This window comes from Peromyscus maniculatus, chromosome 11 (genome assembly GCF_049852395.1).
Source record: "Peromyscus maniculatus bairdii isolate BWxNUB_F1_BW_parent chromosome 11, HU_Pman_BW_mat_3.1, whole genome shotgun sequence".
In the NCBI taxonomy this organism is placed as follows: domain Eukaryota; kingdom Metazoa; phylum Chordata; class Mammalia; order Rodentia; family Cricetidae; genus Peromyscus; species Peromyscus maniculatus.
Genome location: NC_134862.1, coordinates 64,301,130 through 64,322,523, shown reverse-complemented (window position 1 = coordinate 64,322,523; position 21,394 = coordinate 64,301,130). Strand labels below are relative to the sequence as shown.

The following is a 21,394-nucleotide window of genomic DNA, read 5'->3' as shown; positions in this document are numbered from 1 at the left end:
GCTTTTAAGAAAAAATAAATATCATCTTCCTTCGAGATACTTTCATTCAGAAACTGACAATACAGATACCTCTTGTGACAAGTAATGGGAGTTTTGATGCTTATGGGGGGATTAAAGGTATAATTAAGTCTAGTCTCATCCTTCACAACATTAAAAAGCCATAAGTTTGCTGGGTGGTGGTGGCGGCGGCGGCGCATGCCTTTAATCCCAGCAATTGGGAGACAGAGGCAGGCAGATCTCTGTGAGTTTGAGGCCAGCCTGGTCTACAGAGTGAGTTCCAGGACAGCCAAGGCTACACAGAGAAACCCTGTCTCAAAAAACTAAAAAAAGCCATAAGTTTATCTGTCCTTCATCCCTTTCTATTTAAAATCTAAGGAACTTTCTATTTGATTTAGAAAAAAAGTAATTTAAGGTCAGTTATAGATATAAAGTCAAATTATAATGAAGAAGAATATAATTAAGTCCATTGCACTGGAGATTTTAATATACCTATCTCTTAATAACTCTAGCATAGCTTAAAATGTTTCATTTTAAGGGGCTAGGGAGATGGCCCAGAGGTTAGGAGTGCTTATTGCTCTTGCAGAGGACCCAAGTTTGGCTCCTAGGACCTAACACAGGAAACTCAAAACCTCCTTAACTCCAGTTTCAGCTGGATCTGATGTAATATGGCCTCTGTGGATGCCTATACACATATGCTGCACAAAAAACTCACACACACACACACACACACACACACACACAAATAAAAGAGTAAAATATTTAAATTTTTCATTTAAGTTTTCTCAGTATAAGGGAAAACGTATTATGAGAAAGTAAGTGTTCTTGTCTTTCCCATTGACTCTCATTATTCATAGTACCAAAAAGTCAACTCTAATTGAGTAATTCTGACTTAAAAATGTAGAGATAAATACATTTTATAAAAATTAAATTGCATTCTAAATCACTCAAAGAAACATACTTCAGTGTATTCATCTGAAACCTAAAATTACCATCTTGTTTTATGACTCCTGTTTCTTTTTCTCTTTCTCTGTCGGTCTGTCTGTCTGTCTCCCCTTCTCTCCCACCGTGTGTGTGTGTGTGTGTGTGTGTGTGTGTGTGTGTGTGTGTGTGTGTTCCTTAGTCACTTCCCAACTTGTTTTGGAGACGGAGTCTCTTACTGAACCAGGAGCTCACCAGTTTATCTTGGCTCACTGTCCGGCAAGCTCCAGGACTCTGCCTTTGCCTGCCTGGCACTGGGCTGGGATGACAAACATGCACTGTACCCAGGTTTTTATGTGCAACCTGCCTTGCTTTTTATGTGGTTGCTGGGGATCCATCTCATGCCAACAAACAAGTACTTTACTGGATGAGTGTCTCCCCAGCCCCACAATTCAGATTTCTGTAAAATAACTCAATGGTGTCCCTTTTCTAGGTATAGGTTGATGGAGTTTAATGATCCTCTGCTTCCGAGTTATACAAGTTGAGATAATAAAATATACTTTCACTATGGAACTTTGAGGTTCATACTTCTAAGTTACTATGCTATAGCATGCATTACATGTGTTTGATATCTTGTCTTTTATTCAAAATTCTGTTTTCTCTACAGCCTGCGCCAGCATGGACTACTTTTCGAGTTGGCCTATTTTGTGGAATATTCATTGTGTTGAATATCACCCTTGTGCTTGCAGGTAATTCTTAAACTTTTAACTCATTTGTTCCTATGTTTATGTCATATTCTGCATTTTGTTTTTGTTTGGAGCTGAGAACTGAACCCAGGGCCTTGTGCTTGCAAGAGCTCTACCACTGAGCTAAATCCCCAGCCCATATTCTGCCTTTTTTAAAGAATCAAACATTTATCTACCAAAACTACTGAAAGAAGTTTTGTGGGTGGTTTTAGACAGCTGTTTATTTTTCCTTTGGGATATAACTCTTAAAACAATGACCTCTTATTTACTATCATTTTCTAGTCTTTAACTTCAGGATTTTTAGAGTTCAGTTATCAAGAACTTAAGCTTGAGCCAGTGAGATGGCTCATTGGGTAAAGATGCTTGCTGCCAAGTCTGACTGCATGAGTTTGACCCCCAGGTCTCACATAGTGGAAGAAGAAAACTGACTGCCTGCCACAAACTGTCCCTGACCTCCACATGTATGACATGGCACATACACACAAACACACACTAAGTAAAAAGTCTAATTAATTTAAGAACTTGTTTCCTTGATCATAGATGAAGATAGATAAGTTACACACTTCATCCACTAAGCCATATTTACTCTACTTGTTATAGAGACCCCCTTGTGTTTTTCCCAACCTGCTTGTAACTGCTCTGCATGCTTGGCTATGTAGTTTTCAATTCAGTGGAAGTTAAAAGTAGGGGATAGAGTGCTTGTTTAGAATGCATGAAGTCCCGTGTTCAGTTCCCAGCACTACATAAAACCAGGCATCAGTAGCACATATTGATAATCCCAGCATTTGGGAAGGAGAAGCACAGAGGTCAAGAGTTCAAGAATTTCCTCAGCTACATAGTGTATGTATTGAAATAAATGAGATCCTATCTCAAAAAACAAAACAAACCCACACACAAAGAAATTAAAAATTAGGAAGGATTTCTATAGGAGCAACTGTAGTCCCAACATTAGGAAATAATACAGTACCAAGGAACCGCTAACCTTACTAAACCTGCCCCAGAATTTGAGTAGCCCTTCAATAGCATTTCACATAATCACTGCTTGAAAATCTTCAAATGCCACACCTGTTATTTTTCCTGTTATTTCTTTAGTATTTCTTTCCCAAGTCATGCTATTCTTTGTGGCATTGAAATGTTGGGTAGCCCCAGTATATTCAATCCTCACATCTCTACTATCTATGTTCATTTCCTAGCTGAGCAAATTATTCAAGCCTATGGCTACAAATACTATCTATATGCTAATGACTCACAAGTATATATCATCTCTCTTCTGAAAAAAAAGATCTAATTGGCTGTTTGGATATCTAATAGGCATTTTTCCCATTTAAATAGACAAAAGGACCCCTTGATTTTTTTTAAGTCCCCCAAGTAGGCCCCAAACTTTTACATCCCTGTTTACCCCTTTCTTAGCTGAAATTAGCATCTAGAAAAGAAGAAAGTTTTTTTTTTTCCCTTTGGCTCATGGTTTTAAAGATTTCAGTCCTTGATCATTTGGCTCTGTCAGTTCAGGCCTGTGGTAAAGGCAGAACATCATGGTGGAGACAGTTAGAGAGCAAAGTTTGTTACTGAGTGGAAGCCAGAAAGTGTAGGGTGGGGAGGGAGGATGTTCTAGTACAGTCTTCGTGGGTCCTTCCCAGTCACTTTCTTCCTCCAACTGGGCCTGACCTCTTAAAGTTTCTCCCTCCCAATAACACCACTAGCTGGGAGCCAACAGCACACATCATACATGACGAAGGTATGTGAGCTTCGGCCAACACTTAGGATCCAAACAGCATCCCTCATACTTTATCACTAACACCTACAAGAAATCCTATTGCTCTGTCTTCATTCTGTTTGAATTTGGTCACTTTCCACTGCGTCCATCAGTACTGTCTTTGTCTCAAGGGTCACTTCTTGTTTAATATACAGTAGCTTCTAACTTGTCTCTTCGTTTACATCCAGTATCGCTTTCTTCTGACCACAAGTTTGTGTGTGTGTGTGGGGGGGTGATTTCTTCCTCCCTTTCTCCTTTCCTCAGCTTCTTTAGTCAGCCCATGTCCATATGTAAAATCTATTTATGGTTTCTCTTACAGTTCAGATTCCTTACTATGGTATCCAAACCTTCGAGGACATTGCACACTTAGTCATTTCTTACTTCCTGTCCTAGCTTTCTCCCCTACACTCACTCACTTTGATTTACTATTTGAACACATCTGTTGTCTAAGTGATTCTTTCCCTTCATTTAAATCTCTACACAAATGATGTCTGTTCAGTGAGACCTTCCATGGTCACCCTACACTCAAATAGTCTATTCTGTATCTCTCTGTTCCTTTAGCCTACATTAATTTTCTTCAGAATGCTTGTCTGACAGGATATCACTTATCCTGTAAACAGTGTTTGGACTTGATACCAAACTTCTCAGTGCTTGGGCTTTTGTCCCTAGTACTGGAACATTACATGGAACATAATAAGAATTCAAAAAATATTGAGGAAGTTTAAATGGATGGACGAGATAAAGAGTTGAAATTAAATGATGTACAGAAGTCATTATTCCTTGCAAGCATTCTCCTCAGCACTACCTGTTTTATAGTATAAAGTTATAACCCAAATTGTAAGGGCTTTTACATGAACTTTACCTATTGACAGTATGTTTCCTTTGTATTATTAGAGTTCTCCGGCTAGAGAGATGGCTCAGCCAGTAAAGGCTAGGCTCACAACATAAACATCGAGAGAGTTCTTCTTCCCTCCAGTTGCTAAGTATTATGCAGCCATGGCTTACAATGTAGCATTGATGAGATTTATGATCATTTTGTAACTGTTTCTGTTTATATGGGGTAATTATAGTCTACTTGTATAAAATATATGAAAATTCTACAGTACAAACCCTGACCTAATTATCAAGCTAGCTGCCATGAAAAGAACAAAGTCCTTCCTGAGTTTCAGTTCCACTTCCACCGTTGGTTGTTAGTTGTTGTGGTTATATGGACAACCATTAGCTTTTCTAAAACAATTTCCTCATCTATTAAATGAACTCAGTACCTTAAGTTTACAGGATTACTTGAATTTATTTGTTCATCCACTTTAAAATCTGGTGTGTGTGTGTGTGTGTGTGTGTGTGTGTGTGTGTGTGTTGCATAAATGTGGATTCAAATGCAGTCACATGCCATGGCACGTGTGGGAAGTCAGGGGACACATCCAGTATCATTCCATCTTGTTTTGAGGCAGAGTTTCTTTATTACTCACCTCTACTCTGCTAGACTGGCTGGCTGGCCTGTGGGCTTCCAGTGTTCTCCTGTCTCTGTCTGCCATCTTGTTGCTGGAGCATTGGCATTACGGATTAATGTGATAAAATCGTCCCGCCTTTTATGTGGCTTCCTAGGATTCAAACTCAGAGCCTCACACTTGTAGCACAGGCACTGTACTTCTCTAAGTCGTCCCCCCAGCCCATCCACAAGTCACTTTGATGTGTCTCCCAGTGTCCCCGGTTCCCAGGAGTCGTAATACATAAAAAGTTGTGGAGGATGGGGGCGTTGAGTTGTGTAGCTCAGTAGCAACATGTTTGTCTATCATAAATGGACTCCTGGGTTAGATCCCCAGTACTGCAAAACTAGATGAAATCAATGTTTCAGACGGGTGTGTAGCATACTTGTAATCAGCATTTAGCAATGGAACTGGGAAAATCAGGAGGTCAGTGTTATCTTAAGCCATCCTGGGCTGTCTATAACTCTGTCTCAAAAATATAGAAAGTGTTAAATGTTCTAAGCAGTACAATGAGACAACTGAGTATTTTTAATTAGACTATTGGGGAAGATGCTGCGGAAGAAGTGACATTTAAGTTGATGGAATTAAAAGCATTCCCAGAGAAGGGAAGAGAGAGTAATTTAGTTGTTCTAGGATGAGGGTCAGGTATAGGAGGAGGGAGGGAGTTACCAGAGAGGTAATACATCCACCTGGGCTAAGGAGAGGCTGGTTAGTAGAACAGGGTGATGGTCCAGCTTTGAGAGCAGCTCACGCCTGGTAAAGCAATCAGTACCAAGTATAGACTGCACATGTGGCTCTCTCTTTAGGAAAATATTGTTACTCATTTATAAGTGGATTTGCTTGTCTAATTTCCAAGATGTATATGGTGGTGTTATCCTCACCGGCTTAACTCAAGGGAAGAAACTAATGTCTTTCTTTTCATATGAATTAAATGGAAAGGGTTTATGTTTGTGTTTTTTATTTCTTAATTTACGTCAAGCTGGGGTTTTAATAAATATAGACTGTATTATTGTGATCATTTGATTTTTGAAATGCATGCAATTTATACATTTAGCATTGTGCATTATGTTCTAACCTCGGAACTCTTCTTTGTTTGATCTTCCTGTGTACTGGTGAGGGGGAGGGTGACCAGAGATAAAGCCAGCTGTCTATCCTTATTCATCTCCCCTCGGGTACTCAGAAGATAACAGTGTTGAGAGTCAGAGGGAACCGCAGCAGTAGTAATGCATGTACAAGCACGAGTCTTTGCTTAGAGCATTCACAGAAAAAATTATGTGCATAATTGCTGTGGTTTCTCAAGGGAACTTGGTCCAGTGGTCAATAATTTGCCAGAAAAAAAGACAAAAACAAAAAACAAAGAACACATATCCCAGAGTTTTAGTTTCGTAAAAATGAAATTTTTGTTGTATAGGTTTTTTTTTTTTTCTTCAAATTTTCTTCTGGAAATCTTTGGTCAATTTGAAATAATCACAGTATGCCATATTTCACTTACTAGTTTACCATTTACAGTAATATAATGGTATAAACTAAGCACTTGTAAATTAATAAGACTGTTGATTGTTGAAATCTCTTTTGAAAATAATGTGGTAGTATATGTAAATATTTTATAATAATTTTGACTAACTTTAGTTTTTTATAAATTTAGCTTACAACCTAGGCTCCTACAAGGTAAAGAAATTATTTATTGTCATGTTGCTTATAACAGCGACATCTTAGAAACTGTTCACATAGCCACTGACTGTGAACTATGCAAATGAGTGTGTTGCCATGTACAATAGCATATCATGGGGAGCAGTGCTGGAAATGAAAGGGAGGTATAGCACTTTGGAGAATGGTTTGGCACTATTTACCAAAAATGACTGTATATTAACCTATGATCCATCTCTAGTAATAGAAATGAGCACATACATCTATCTACCAGGAAACATTTAAGAACATTAGTAACTGTACTATGTTAATGTCCCCAAACTGGAACAACCCCAGTGTTACCAGCTGTTCATCAACAGTATAACAGATGTTTTTACCCAGTGGAATAGTATGTAGCAGTGAGAAGAATAAAATGTAGCTAAACACAAGAACATAGATAGACAAATCTCCCAAGCAAATGAAAGTGAGGTTTATATAACATAAAATTAACCATAAAAGTAAACAAAAGGAGCCAGACACCAAAAGTACATGTTGTATGATTTAATTTACAGGAAGATAAGAAATTATTTTAGAAAAGAGTGCTTACCATGGCTGGAAAGAAGATGTAAAGCCAGGCCTCCAGGATGTCATTCAGGCACAGTTTTGTATTCTGGGTCCTGGTCCACTGTTGTTGAAGTTTATCATACTGTGTACTTATGATTTGTTCCATCTTCCTATAGTATTTAACACCTACATTAGAAAATAAGTGAGATTTTTGTGTGTATTTATGAGAAAACTAACCACTATAGGATATAAATGAGAAAAATAAGCTTTAGGATCGCCATATGCAGCATGCTGCTAATTGTAGTTGGTTAGTTGCTTTGTTTTGAAAGTTAAATTTGGTATTTTTCAGTATGTGAAGAATTTCTTGGAAGGTAATAGACAAAACTGTTAACATGGTAGCCTCTAGGGAAGGAGGCAGAGACTTGAATGTAGGAAGCTTCCTTCTCATACATACATTCCTTATTCCTGAATATTTTTCGCAAAACAAAAACTGACTTAGTAATCCAGAATCCCCTATAGAATGGGGAAAGGCTCATGAAACCCTGCCTGTGGCTGAGGATCTGTTGGCAATTGATGGCTGCTGGTGGACTGAGTGCATTTTCTTGAGGGATGTATTCCCACAGAGGCTACCCATGCTCCAGCAGGTAGTCCTACACCCATGTCCGTAAAGGCAGCGCTAAGCAGTTGTAGTGAGTTTAAAAGCTAAGCACATGAAATTAAGAAAGAAATGTAGCATGGAAATAGGGGAGGCCTTGAGGGTGGGTGTGATCAAAACACATAATGTGGATATATGAAATTCTTAATCAAAAGAATTAACAACAGAAAGAAGACAAATTTGGCAACTGTGAGGACTGTTACTTTCTAAGGTTTAGAACAGGCTTCTGTTTGGGTTTTGGGTTATTGTTTTGTTTTAACAGACAAGGGTAGTTTGTATGTAACATAGCCCCATTATTAAGTGTCAGGCTCTGGAGCCAGATTACTGAGAATAAATCCCTGTGTCTTCAGACAGGGGACTTAATTTAACTCTGTTTCTTCATGTATCCACTCTAGAAAACCAATGTATGTTTTTGCTGTAAAAAATTAATGAAATTATGCATATCAAGCATTACCCAACATTGCTTGACTTTTCTATTTTTTCTGAAAATAAAGTGACCATTAGAATTTTGACAGGGATTTTATTAAGTGTGTAGATTGATTTGTTGTTATCTTGACAACATCAAATCTTCTAATCTATGAGCATGGCATTTCTTCTCATATACCTAAGTCCACTTTAATTTCTATATATTTTGTCACTTTCAACATATGAGCCTTTTACCTCCTTGGTTTTATTCTTTTAGGTACTGTTATAATTAAAAAAAATTGTTTTCATAATTTTATTTTTAGATTGCTTATTGCTGATATATATAAACACACTGAATTTTGTGTGTTGATTGACCTTGTATTTTTGCAGCTTTGCCAAAACTACTAACTCTTACAGTTTTCTTGTGGATTCTTTGGAATCTGTATTGTGTTTTTTGTAATGTCTGGGGTCTTTGCTTAGGATTCAGGACATAAAGCTACAAATGTGCTTCTCTACTCGTCTAATTTTCCAGCTCATCTTGACTCTATGCTGGTTCTCTTGTGGTCCATTTGTCACATAACAACTAGAACAGTCCTTTAAAGTGATTACCTTAGTTCGTACATCAGAATTAAAGCTGAAATTAAATGAAGTACTACAAAGCCCTGTCTGATATGCCACTGGGAACTTCATCTCTAGTTTATTCCAATGATAGTGGCCTTGGCCTTAAGGCAGTGTAATCTCCTGGAGTCTTAATCTGCTATTCTGCTGCTATACTGTTAGATAGAAGTTAAGTGGAAATTGAGATCTTGTCTATTATTGTTGAATCTCCAGTTCTTAGGATGATGTTGGGTGAAAAAGACATCTAATAAGTACTAATTGTATAAATATTTTATTTTGCAACTAATAGAAACTAGCATATATTGAACACTGATAATGGGTCAAACATTAGGCATTTGATGTGTTCTTCACATTTAACCTTAACAAGCTTGTAAAAGTCTGTGTTTGTTTTTGTTTTGTGGTTTGTTTGTTTTTTAAAGAGGTCTCATGTAGTCCAGGCTGAACTCAAACTACTGTGTACTTCTGATCTTCCTTCCTCCACCTCGGAAGTGCTGGGATAACAGGCATGTGTAATCCTGGTTTATGCAGTCCTGAAGATCAAATCCAGTGTGAGAGCAGACATATTTTCATTGACCAGGAGGGAACTAAGGACTAGAAACTCTAAATTAAATAATTGATTCTCCTAGGATTTGATATCTGGTTTATACAGTATTTGATTCCAAAGCAGACACTTTCTCTCCCCTATTATTTTTAAGTTAGTAAGTATTTTTATACTGTAGAGAATGCAGAATAAATAATACATGGTTATTTAAATTAAGTAAGTATAATTTGTAGAGATGAAATAAAAGAACACTGTAGGTACTGGGGAAAAACTAACTTTTTTAAAAGATGAAATTCATTGGGGAGTATTATAGGATGAGTTTGGGAAAAGTAAGTTGGAAACTAGATTTTTTTTTAAGAGCTCAAGTTTGCAGAGCTAAGGCATTTAAACAGTATAATTCTAGGAAAGCTGTAGAATAATGATGGTGCTGAAAGTTGGTATGGGCATATGAGCAATATAGTGCTTGAGAACACAGGCTTTGCACAAAATTATATAGGTTGCAACCAGGTCTGGTGGTAATACCATTAATCCCCACAGAGGCAGGTAGATTCAAGGCCAGCCAGAACAGCCAAAGACTACATTGTAGCTCTCTCCTATACCAGCTCAGTGATCCTGAGCAAATTATTTAACCTGTCTGTATTCCAGTTTCCTCAGTCAACATGAACATAGTAATTTTTAACTTAGAGAACAATTATAATGACTTAAACTAATTGTTACATGTAAAAGCACCAAGAATAAGGCTAACCATCATATTAAGCATTCCATATATGTCAGCTATTGTCTATTTATATGACATTTAAATTCTCACGTTGTCTTCTTGTGTTTTGTATCTTTTCATTTTATGATCACTCTGTGAGGTAGACGTTACTGTATCTAGTTTAATGGGAGATAAAGCAATGTTGAAAAAGGAGGTACCATAGGAGAAGCCCCAGTTGACAAAACTAGTCTTATACCAACCAGGCAGGCATGATGGCGCATGCCTTTAATGCCAGCACACAGGAGACAGAAGCAGAGGATCTCTGTGAATTCAAGGCCAACCTGGTCTACAGAGTGTGCTCCAGGACAGCCAGGACTACATGCCTCAAAACAAAAACTAAAGCTGGTCTTACCATTCAAAGCCATTTGACTCTGTAGTACTAAAGCTTAAAAAAATAAATAATAAAATAAAAAATTTATAGAACAATGGGATAAAATGGTAAAAAAAAAACAAGTTTGGAGGAAACTATTCTAATGAAGTTCTGTAGCGTAAAGAGGCAGAAGAGGAAAGAATCTATAGGCAAGTTTATTGGACTCTTAAAGTAATCTAGATACAGATTTTTTTTTTTTTAATGAAAACCTGCTGCCAGGGCTGTGTCTCAGAGAATGAAGAAAAAAGATAAAGATAATTAAGGGGAACATTGTAGATTTTATAACTAATCAATACATTTTCTTTCAGCTGTATTTAGACTTGAAACAGATAGAACTGTATGGCCCTTGATAAGAATCTATCGGGGTGGCTTTCTTCTGATTGAATTCCTTTTTCTACTGGGCATCAACACGTATGGTTGGAGACAGGCTGGAGTAAACCATGTCCTCATCTTTGAACTTAATCCAAGAAACAATTTGTCTCATCAGCATCTCTTTGAGGTAATGAAGCACAGTCTTGTGAATATAACTGAATAGCTGACTAGATGAGTACTCAAGTCCATCTTCCACTTGAAGATTGGTGGATTGTTTATCGTTTTTCTTTGTTTATTAAAGGTTTTTCTGTGTAATGATAAAAAGTAACTTTCTCTCTTTTTGTGTCCCCTGTGTTTTATAGATTGCTGGATTCCTGGGGATATTATGGTGCCTGAGCCTTCTGGCATGCTTTTTTGCTCCAATTAGTATCATCCCAATCTATGTGTACCCACTTGCCCTTTATGGATTTATGGTCTTCTTTCTTATCAACCCCACCAAAACTTTCTACTATAAATCCAGATTTTGGCTGCTTAAACTTCTGGTAAGTGTAGAAGGCTTATGCAACATTTTTAGAATAGTGTGTTAGTCATTGGCTTCCTCAAAGGTCACTCATGGCTGCTGAATTGTACAGCCCATATGCATGGTTCACATTGTGCCACATGAGTGGTACCCAGCTTTTGACAGATACTGGATAACCTTGAAAATTTACAACATGGCAGCCCTGGGGAAATGCTTTGCATTTTTTCCTTCTAAAATGAGTTATAAAGTGACCAATTAGTGAATTGATTTTGCAAATTACGATTATTATTTTGTTACACAGGTTAATTAACCAGTGTGATAATAATACGTAGAACTTTTTGCTTCTTTCAAAAGAAAAGAAAGGCAGGCATAGTGGCATCGTGTAGTCTCTGTACTTAAGAGATAAAGGCAGGAGAATTAGAGGCCCACAGTCATTCTCAACTACATACCAGATTTGAAACCAACCTGAACCTGTCTCATTAAAGTAGTGATACTATTGTTCCTAATCGTCCAGTTGTTGTGACTAGTTAGCCAAGCCATTTGTTTTAGGACCAATTGGTTCTCTGAAAGTGGTGAGGATATTTTGTCAGACCACCAAGCTGAATTTGATGCCAACTTGTATTTTTGTTTGTAGTGACTTATTTTGTTTTATATGCTTTTACTTTCAGTTTTTGGGCAGAGTCTCCTTATATAGCCCAGGCTGAATGCAGTCTCGTGGTTTTCCAGCCACAGCCCCTAAGTGTCAGTTACAGCAAGTGTGCCACATGCGTGGTCTTTGCCTATTTGCTAATCTCAAAATTTTTTAACGGTAGGATAGAGATGTCCTGGAAATTATAGCTGTGTTGCTTTTTGATAGAGTAAAGGGAGTCCCGGGCGGAGTTGATGCCCTCCTAAATGAGGCCAGCTTTATTTCTGAAATCAATTAAGAATGTCCTCATGTAGATATTTCTTAGATTATAGATTAGAACTGATAATAGAAGGAAGAATAGTGGTTAAGATGAATCACTGTAGCCAGACAGTGGTGGCACACGCCTTTAATCCCAGCACTCAGGAGGCTGAGGCAGGTGGATCTCTGTGAGTTCAAGGCCAGCCTGGTCTACAGAGTGAGTTTCAGGACAGCCGGGATACACAGAGAAACCCTGTCTTGAAAAACCAAAAAAAGAAAAAAAAAAAAAAATTACTGTAATACTCTTCTCTTTTCTTCTTCATCATATAAATATACCTCCCTGAAAAAAAGTGATTTTTATTTCCTTTGCTTTTTGTTTTTCCCTAGGGGATTAGCAATACTTGTTGAAATTTTTAAAACTAAAAACAGCTACATTTGGTGACTCATTCATATAATCCATGCATTCTGGAGACTGAGGCATGAAGATTGCCATGAGTTCAAGGCCAGCTTGGTCTACATAGTGAACTCCAGAGTTAGACCCTGTCTGAACTTACGCACGCACGCACGCACGCGCGCACACACACACGCATGCATGCACTCACATACATGTATGTACATACATGCAACACCTAAAACCTGAAAACCTAAAACACAGCTTTCTTTCCCTATTTGTTTGTTTTGTTTTGTTTTTAAATGAAAGTAAATGCTTATAGCAACTAAGAAAACAAGATAGCCAAATTTTCTTGACTTTTCCAAAGTTGAATTTTATTATGAGAATTTCACTTTCTACCTAGATTTTTACTACAGATTAAAATTCTTCCTTTTTCCCTCTTGGGAGTGGGGAAGACAACAAAAGCTCAGGGCTGGGAATATACCTCAGTTGGTAGAGTGTTTGCCCAGCATACAAAAAGCCCAGGGTTTGATTTCCTTAAATAGCATAAACTGGGCATGGTAACCCACAACCTGTAATCCCTACATTCGGGAGTGAGAGACAGGAAGATCACAGTTGTCATCTTTGACTATGTACCTAGTTCCAGAGTACCCACAAGACTATGTCTTTTTAAAAAAATTAAATTAGAAAAGACCCTTAAGTGTAACTACGGGTCCAAATTTAGATTTGATTTCTGAGTATAAATCTTAAATGTACAAGAATATCTTGGTCAGTCATAAGGAAACTATCACCTAGGAAACAATGCTTTTGTTTTGGGGAGAGGAGTGAGGGATACAATTTCATTATGTAGCTGAGGCTAGCCTGAAATTTAATATGTAGGCCAGACTGGCCTTGAACTTACAACCTTCCTGCCTCAGGAACCTGAATTCTGGGATTACAGGCATGTACCAAGAACCCAGCATTGGCATGCTTTTGAGAGAGGATTGTTTTGGGTTTTAGAGGGAGAAGAAAAGAATAAAGCCATTATTTATCTCTTGAATATACTAAAAGTATTATCTTAGATTACCTATAAATGTAAAATCCCTATAAAGTGTTTAGTTTTTAAGATTTGTTTATTTTTATCTCGTATATGTGAGTGTCTTTGTGTATGTATGTGTGGCTGGTGCTTGTAGAAGCTAGAAAAAAGCATTGGATCCCTGAGCTACCATGTGGGTACTGGAAACTGAACCCAAGTCCTCCCCAAGAGCAGCAGAAATTTTTAACCACTGTGCCACCTCTTAAGTTTGCTAGAAAATGATTTCTAAATGAGGTTTTTTGGAAGATTCAGAAAGCTTACTGTGATAATCTTTGCAATATCAGGATGATATAGTTGTGTATGTTGTATGCTAAGTCTGCAATTCCCCAGTGCATCCTTTGTTTAAGTAGAAAGCCGTGATTTCATGCATGGCTACTTCCTCTGATTAGTAGAATGGTCCCTGTTGAGTAGATGTTTATGTATGTGTCTGCAGTGTGTGTTAATAATGCAAACTGCTTGATTGCGTAGGCTAGCAGTGATGTATAAGAGGAGTAACAGACTAGTAAAAAGCTCTCTTAGAAGCAGTGAAATGAAGAAAGAAACACTGATTTGTTGCTTTTGTAATACTGTTACTGAAACAAAAGTGTTACTGTTTATAGGTCATTTAAATTCAGTTGACATATTAATTTATTTTATTCAAACTTCACTGATAAAATTAGTCCCTATAATGTATGTCAGAAAATTAACAGAATGTTTTCACTGTAGTTATATTTCTTTGAAATTTTTTTAAAGACTTGTCCTAAAATAAAATGGCTATTTCCCTTTTTTTCACCTCAGTTTTTAGTGTGAAAAACACATATGTCGTGTAGTCATGATAGTAAAGACTATTATTGTGTTCGTAGTTATATGGGAATATATATTATATTCATAGTTATAAGGGGATCTTGAAATTTGCATTATGCCACCTTCCATTCAAAAAAAAAAAAGCTTAAGAACTTTAAGATACTAACTTACTGCAATATTAATATGTCTAATCTAGTGCAGTCTGTTTATATCCATTAGGTCTCTTTCTTACATCTGTATTTGCCCCAACTAGATTTCCAACAGTAACATTGCCTTATTCTTCCAGTAAGCTAACTGAAGATTTAAAATAGAACTGGGCCATGGCACACACACCTTTAATCCCAGCACTCAGGAAGCAGAGGCAGGTGGATCTCTGTCAGTTTGAGGCCAGCCTGGCCTACAGAGTGAGCTCCAGGACAGCCAGAGCTACACAGAGAAACCCTGTCTCAAAACAAACAAACAAAAAGTTTTAAAACAGAGTCCTTAGTTATATCATTTAGAGATCAGTTTTTAACCAATATTATCTTTAGTTCTATAGTAAAATCATGTGTATATGTACATGAACTTAGGGGGCTGGAGAGGTGACTGTGGGAGCACGTTCTCGGGTTCCTCCTGGCTTTACCCAGCAGGTCAGCATAGAGGATGATTAGGATCACGGGCCTGAGTGCAGGTGTCTGAGATGGTCTGCACTTGGCTGTGCTGGGGGAGGAGGTCTTTTGCTCCACCCAACCCTTGGCGTCTCTATAAATACCCTGGGGCAGAGACAGGGCCCGTTGGAATAGGTTCCAGGCTCTCTCGAGGCTATCCTTTATTTTCTGTTTATCTCCGCAAGATTCTCCGCAATAAATCTTTCTATCTAATATTTCCTGCTGCTCGCACTCAAGAAAACTCTGGGGAGCTGTGGGGTTGGTGGGTAAACGCCCCACAGGTGACTCAATGGTTAAGAGCACAGGTTGCCCTTTCAAAGGACCCAGATTTGGTTCCCAATATGCATATGGAAGTTCACAATTGCCTGTAACTCTAATTCCAAGGGATCTGATTCCCTCTTCTGCCCTCTGAGAACATCAGACACACACATGGTGCACAGACATACATGCAGGCAAAACATCCGTACACATAAAATAATTTTTGAAGTAGAGCTTCAGCCTCATGTTCTTAGTTGTTTGTGTATATTAGCTTATTCTTTGCACAAGTTGACCATCCCTAATCTGAAATCGGAAATGCTTCGAAATCCAAATTTTTTTTGGCATCAACATCCCATCAATATTGGGCCATTTGTTCCTTTGTGAGATCAGAATAAGCAGTCACACTAAGTATAGTGTATAGCTATCATAAATTCTACATGGCAACTTAGGTTCCATCCCCAAGATAGCTCCTAAAGATAGCAAATCTTCCAGTATCTAAAATGCTGGGTCCTAGGCCAGTAACTTACCAATGGTATCTTTTGTACATCTGACTAAACATTCAGAATTAATTCTAGGTTTCATAATGCTATTACTCCATGGAATCTATCATTTTCATCAAAATCAGAGTAGAGGTAGAGAATTTGGAAGGCTTTGGCTGGAATAGAAAAAGAAGAATTAGAAGATACTCATTTAGGAGGAAGATTCAGATAAATCTGGAATGAAGTTGATTGTGTATAAATGTCAGAGTTAAGTATGACCTGTCCTCCCTCTTGACAGAACTGCTTGTTCCCATCTGTTTTCTAGGGTGTCATTTTTAATGTGTCCCTGATATACTTGTCACAGGGTGCTATTATTGTATCTCTGTGTATTTATTTGCCCAACTGAACTGTGGGTCATCTAAGCCTTTGAGGCCACTGAGAGTAGAGACTATGTTTTATTTACATTTCCACAATGCTTGACATATAGTAAATAGTTAAGTCTTTGTTAAATGCAGAAATGACTAACATTTACTCTTCCCTCCCTTTTTCATCTTCTTTCTTTTTCTGAAAAAAATCCCTTCATTTCAGTTTTTTTAAATTTCCATATCAGTTCCTTCCTCTTGGAGTCTTATGCCTCCGTCCTTTACTTCTTGTTGCATTGCATGCATGTGCTGCACTTCTAGGAACATTCTGGACTAGCCAGGTTTTGAAGATGGGGTTGGCAATAAAAGAGTAATGGAAGTTTGCCTCGGGTCAGGAGGAATCCATTCCCCTCAGGCTGCCAGTTTTGCAAAAGTCAACTACTAGAGACTTTCTGGTTCTCTCCCCCCCCCCCCCCCACCTCCGGAGCTGAGGACCGAACCCAGGGCAGCCCTCTACCACTGAGCTAAATCCCCAACCCCGAGACTTAAACTTTCTGATCCTTTGGTATTATATTGGAAATTATCCTCTTGCCTTTGTTTCTTTGAAGTATTTAAGTCTATTCTACATCCTAGAAAATCTCAAAATGTTACAAAAGGCTCACACCAGAATCTGTTCATACATGGATTGCTAAGACCTCATTCTTCCTCTTCCCTATAAGGAAGTGTCCTCTATCTGGAGCTTATAATGCTATAGTATAGCTTGTAACCTGGTTCTTTTGGACTCAACAAAATATAAGGGAGCTATCAAGAGAATAAGTCATGGAACCCAAAGATACCAGCTCCAGAAACCAATATCTCAAAACCTGTATTATTGTTTCCTGGTCTAGTTCTAGTAAAGTATCTGTTATAGATGGCACTCAGGATTGATTCATACTTTAAAATCATGTATCTCTCTAAAGAGAAATGCTTATGGAGTGGGTAGAAAGAACCAGCCACATCTGAGAAGAGGGTTGCCATAGATTCCCAGGTTAAATTTGTCTACTAAATAAATACAGCTATATATCTAGAGAGCTAGAAATTTAGACTCATTTTCAAAATTGCTACTTTGGCAGATAAGTACATTATTATTATTATTATTATTATTATTATACATTTTCTTCTGTATAATAAAATTAAGAGAGTCTGACAGGATAAATATAAAAGCTGTCTGCATCCATACTCCTTCAGACAGGGTCAGCCAGGTACTCTGTACAACTTGAGCTTATTCCTAGTGACAGCATTAGTGTCTGATTCTTCTCTTCTCTGCAATACCAGAATTTCTCTTAGCAGTTATAACAAGTTGATGCAGAGCAAGCCAAGATGAGTTTGTGTTTAATGGGAATAGCAGTCCTACCTAGCTTTGGAATTGAGTTGGGCATGGTGGAACACACCTATGATCCTAGCACTAGTGTATAAAGGTAGGAGGATTTCGAGTTAGAGGCCAGCCTGGGCTGCATGGTGAGGCCTGTCTCAACCTACTCCCCTTAAGAAGAGTTGTTATAAAGATTGAGCTGTAGTATTCCATAAACTCTAAGAAATTTTTTGTTTTTGTTTTATTTTATTTTTTGCCACCACCACCTGGCAAGAAAATATGTTTTATAAGTTAGTGTTCAATGTGTTTGCTGACTAGACTTATCATTTTCAGGACAGTGGTAAGAGAGGTGATTTTGTGGGGAAATTCCAGCATTAACAAGTCATTAGCACTACATTAGGGAAATAAATATCACATAGACTGGGGTGGCAGTTCAGTGATAGAGTGCTTGAGTTAGGCACAAGGTGTTGGGTTTGAAACCCAATGCTGTAAGAATGGCATCTAGGGGCTGGGCAGTGGTTGCGCACACCTTTAATCCCAGCACTCGGGAGGCAGAGCCAGGTGGATCTCTGTGAGTTCAAGGCCAGGCTGGTCTACAGAGCGAGATCCAGGACAGGCACCAAAACTACACAGAGAAACCCTGTCTCAGAGGGGAAAAAAAAGAATGGCATCTAGAATAGAGAATGTGGCGTGCCTCAGATGATATAACCACCTTTCCCTGCCTGACTGACAGACAAAGAAGAGCCTTGTGTTCAGTTAGCAAGTGCTCCTCTGTCCAGTAAATTCGCTTTGTAGCCTAATACTAGATTTCCTCTCTGGACTTCCAACACTTTTTTCTTGACAGGGTCTTACTCTGTAGCTCAGGCTGGCCTCGAACTTGTGGCAGTCTTGCCTCAGCCTTCTAAGTGCTAGGCTTTCAGGAATGATCCACTGCGCCTAATTTATTCTCCCTCCTCTTGATTTCTGTTTTTACCTGTACCAACGACCCCGCACACTCATACAGGCACACTGTTTTCTTTACAGTTTGCATTCAGCTCCTTCTTTTACCACTACTTAATCTAGCCTTGGTTGCCTGGGCTTTGTGTACATCTGTGCTCTATTGGTTTCCTTTTTATCAGCAGTCACTCTGAATGGTCAGACAGAAACTGAAATTGAATATAAGAATTGAATATAAGTTTTCCTATTTCTATGTTTTCTCTCTCTTTTTTTTTTCTTTCTTTTTCTCAGTTTCGAGTATTTACAGCTCCCTTCCATAAGGTAGGCTTTGCTGATTTCTGGCTGGCCGATCAGCTGAACAGCCTGTCAGTGATACTCATGGACCTGGAGTATATGATCTGCTTCTACAGTTTTGAGCTCAAATGGGATGAGAATAAGGGCCTGTTGCCAAGTAATCCACAAGGTAGGTATGATTTTTGTATTCACACTGCTGAATTGCCAGCATAAACCAAGAAATATTGGGAATGATAACTGCAATAGTTAAGGTCATGGTGAAAACTCATCCAATAGCATTATAAATTTAATTAAATGTGCTTGGCATTCTGTTAGCAATCTCCTTATCTGAAATAATTTGGCTTTTAAATTGTGTTATTTTAGCCATCCGCTTGCCAAGAAATTTACAACTTACACTTAAGAATTCAGCAGTTACTTCTCAACGTTCCTATATGTTGGTAGCTGTATCACAAATGCTAGAGTGCCAGCAATTTGTCCTCACAGAAATGCTCAGGATACCATTGTATGTACCAGTGATCCAAGTACTGATTGCTTAGAATCAGGTCAAGTGCCTTGACAAAGTCCTGGTAGATTGCTTAGAAATCTTATTTGAAACCTTAGTTTTCTTGTTGCTCTTACCCACTCTTAGGGAATGCCAAGTCTGTGTAGTTAGGAAGTTTGCATTCATAACAAAGGTCTAATAGACAGATCATACAGCATCGACTCACAAAAAAGAATGAAAACTTGGGTGTGGCAGCCTACCATGAACCTGCAGCCCCAGCACTGAGGAGGCTGAAGCCATAGGTAGTAAGTCCCATTTCAGCCTATCTCAAAAACAAACAACAAAGCAGCAGGAAACAATTAATAATGAACCCTACCTTGTTCTTGATTAAAAGGGAGGCCGTAGAACAAGTACTCGAGTATATTTTTATAGTAACAGCACTGTCTGGGTACTTGCGATTTTTGTAGATTTTCACATATTTAATGTCGTAGAACAAAGCAGTTTTTTTCTTCCTTTGATTCATAGACTCTTTTTCCTATAGTTTTATTACACCTGAAAAAAAATAATTCTAGGATAGTCAGAAGTCTGAGAGGACAGATTTTTCCCAGGAGTCCCTCTGGTTTGCACCTTCTCTCCTTGGCTTCTCCACCACTGCAAAGCTTGAGCAAGCAGTAGCTGCATGTGACCGAACCCACAGGGTCAGTTTGGACTGTATGGGCGTGCTGATGGGTAGTTGGACTGTGTGACTAAATGCTGTGAACAATTCATTCTTTTGAATTCTGATTTTATTTTCCTTCTTCTTCTTTGAAATCTTCACAGAACCAGAATTTTGCCACAAATACACATACGGTGTGCGAGCTGTTGTTCAGTGCATTCCTGCTTGGCTTCGCTTCATCCAGTGCCTGCGCCGGTACCGGGACACGAAAAGGGCCTTTCCTCATTTAGTAAATGCTGGCAAATACTCTACCACTTTCTTCACCGTGACCTTTGCAGCCCTCTACAGCACGCACAAAGGTATGCTGAGATTTTAAATCTGAGCTGTTGCTCCTTGAATCTGTTGCCCTGGACATGACCATTTGTGCTGTTGGTTTCCACTGAAGCTCCAGCCCCTGGCTATCATGGTTTATCCTTGAACACAGTTTTAGTCTCATTTCGCTGTATATTAGCAAATATCATTAACAAGAATCACAGTCGATCAGATAGGAAGAATTGTGATAATGTTTGAAATCCTGAATTACGCTCAGTGGGTTTAACCTATGGATGCCTTGAGCTTTCATTTAGTGGTTTTTATTAGTGGTTTTTTTTTTTTTTTTAAGATCTCCTTGTTCATTAATGAGGTTAGGAAATGGCTAGGTGAATAAGATTCCCTCTGGCAATCAAGTATATTTTTAATCATTTTCCTTCACCAACTAGTAAGGATTGTTTCCAGCCCATTTAACTGCAAATTGAGTTCTCTGATCCCTCTAGTTTCTCGTCTCCATGGCAACCTGCTATTACTTGCTACTGCTCTTCTGTTAGGAAAGAAAAAAAGCTTTTAAGTTCTGAGCCACATGCAGATACTCCTTTTGAATTTTTAACCTTTTCCCAAGAACTGTCAATCAGTGAATTCACTTCCTTTTACTAAAACACATTACAATATCAGCCCACACCTTAGATACTACAATTTCTCATCCGTAGGTGGCAAAGAAATGTGACTAATGGAAATCAGTATAGTGCTTTTTAAATACTCAGGTAAATTGTTTTCAGAAACCTTTTTTGTGAGGCTGTATTTGGGAGTCTTAATTCAGTGGTACAAAACTGCTGTTGCTATAACATGTAGTCTGATGGTCATGAACGATGAAGGCACCGTTAGTACCATGAGATTGGTATCAGTGGAGCATGTTACACTGAGCATCTACACTGTGATATAGGTTCTGTGCTTAGACTAGTTGATAAATGGAGTCAATAATTTTGCCACCACATGGCCATCCTTGTTAAGTGATAGAATTTAATTGAATACCTCAGTGAAGGAAACACATCCCCAAAGCTCCCATAATTTTAATTCTTGCTGAGGAATGACACTAGTCAGTTATTACTGTCAAATTTATAAATTTGACAACTAATCTGATGCAAGATGCTTTATGGCCTATCTTACTAAATTATCAGGAACACTTGCCTCTCATCTTAGGTAAAAATGAGC

At 38.3% G+C, this 21,394-nt stretch overlaps 1 protein-coding gene across 2 annotated transcripts in view; it reads left to right on the top strand.

Annotated features, from left to right (window-relative positions):
• Xpr1 (xenotropic and polytropic retrovirus receptor 1) overlaps window positions 1-21,394 on the top strand; it is a 164,011-nt gene that overhangs the window by 107,271 nt on the left and 35,346 nt on the right. For both annotated transcript variants that reach the window (XR_013043343.1, XM_042258340.2), the window contains exons 7-11: window positions 1,586-1,667; window positions 10,749-10,939; window positions 11,115-11,294; window positions 18,732-18,903; window positions 20,035-20,229. Coding sequence is in view for 1 of the 2 variants with exons in the window: in XM_042258340.2 (XP_042114274.1) it covers window positions 1,586-1,667; window positions 10,749-10,939; window positions 11,115-11,294; window positions 18,732-18,903; window positions 20,035-20,229 (820 nt within the window). In the remaining variant the exon portion in view is untranslated. The remainder of the gene's footprint in view (window positions 1-1,585; window positions 1,668-10,748; window positions 10,940-11,114; window positions 11,295-18,731; window positions 18,904-20,034; window positions 20,230-21,394) is intronic.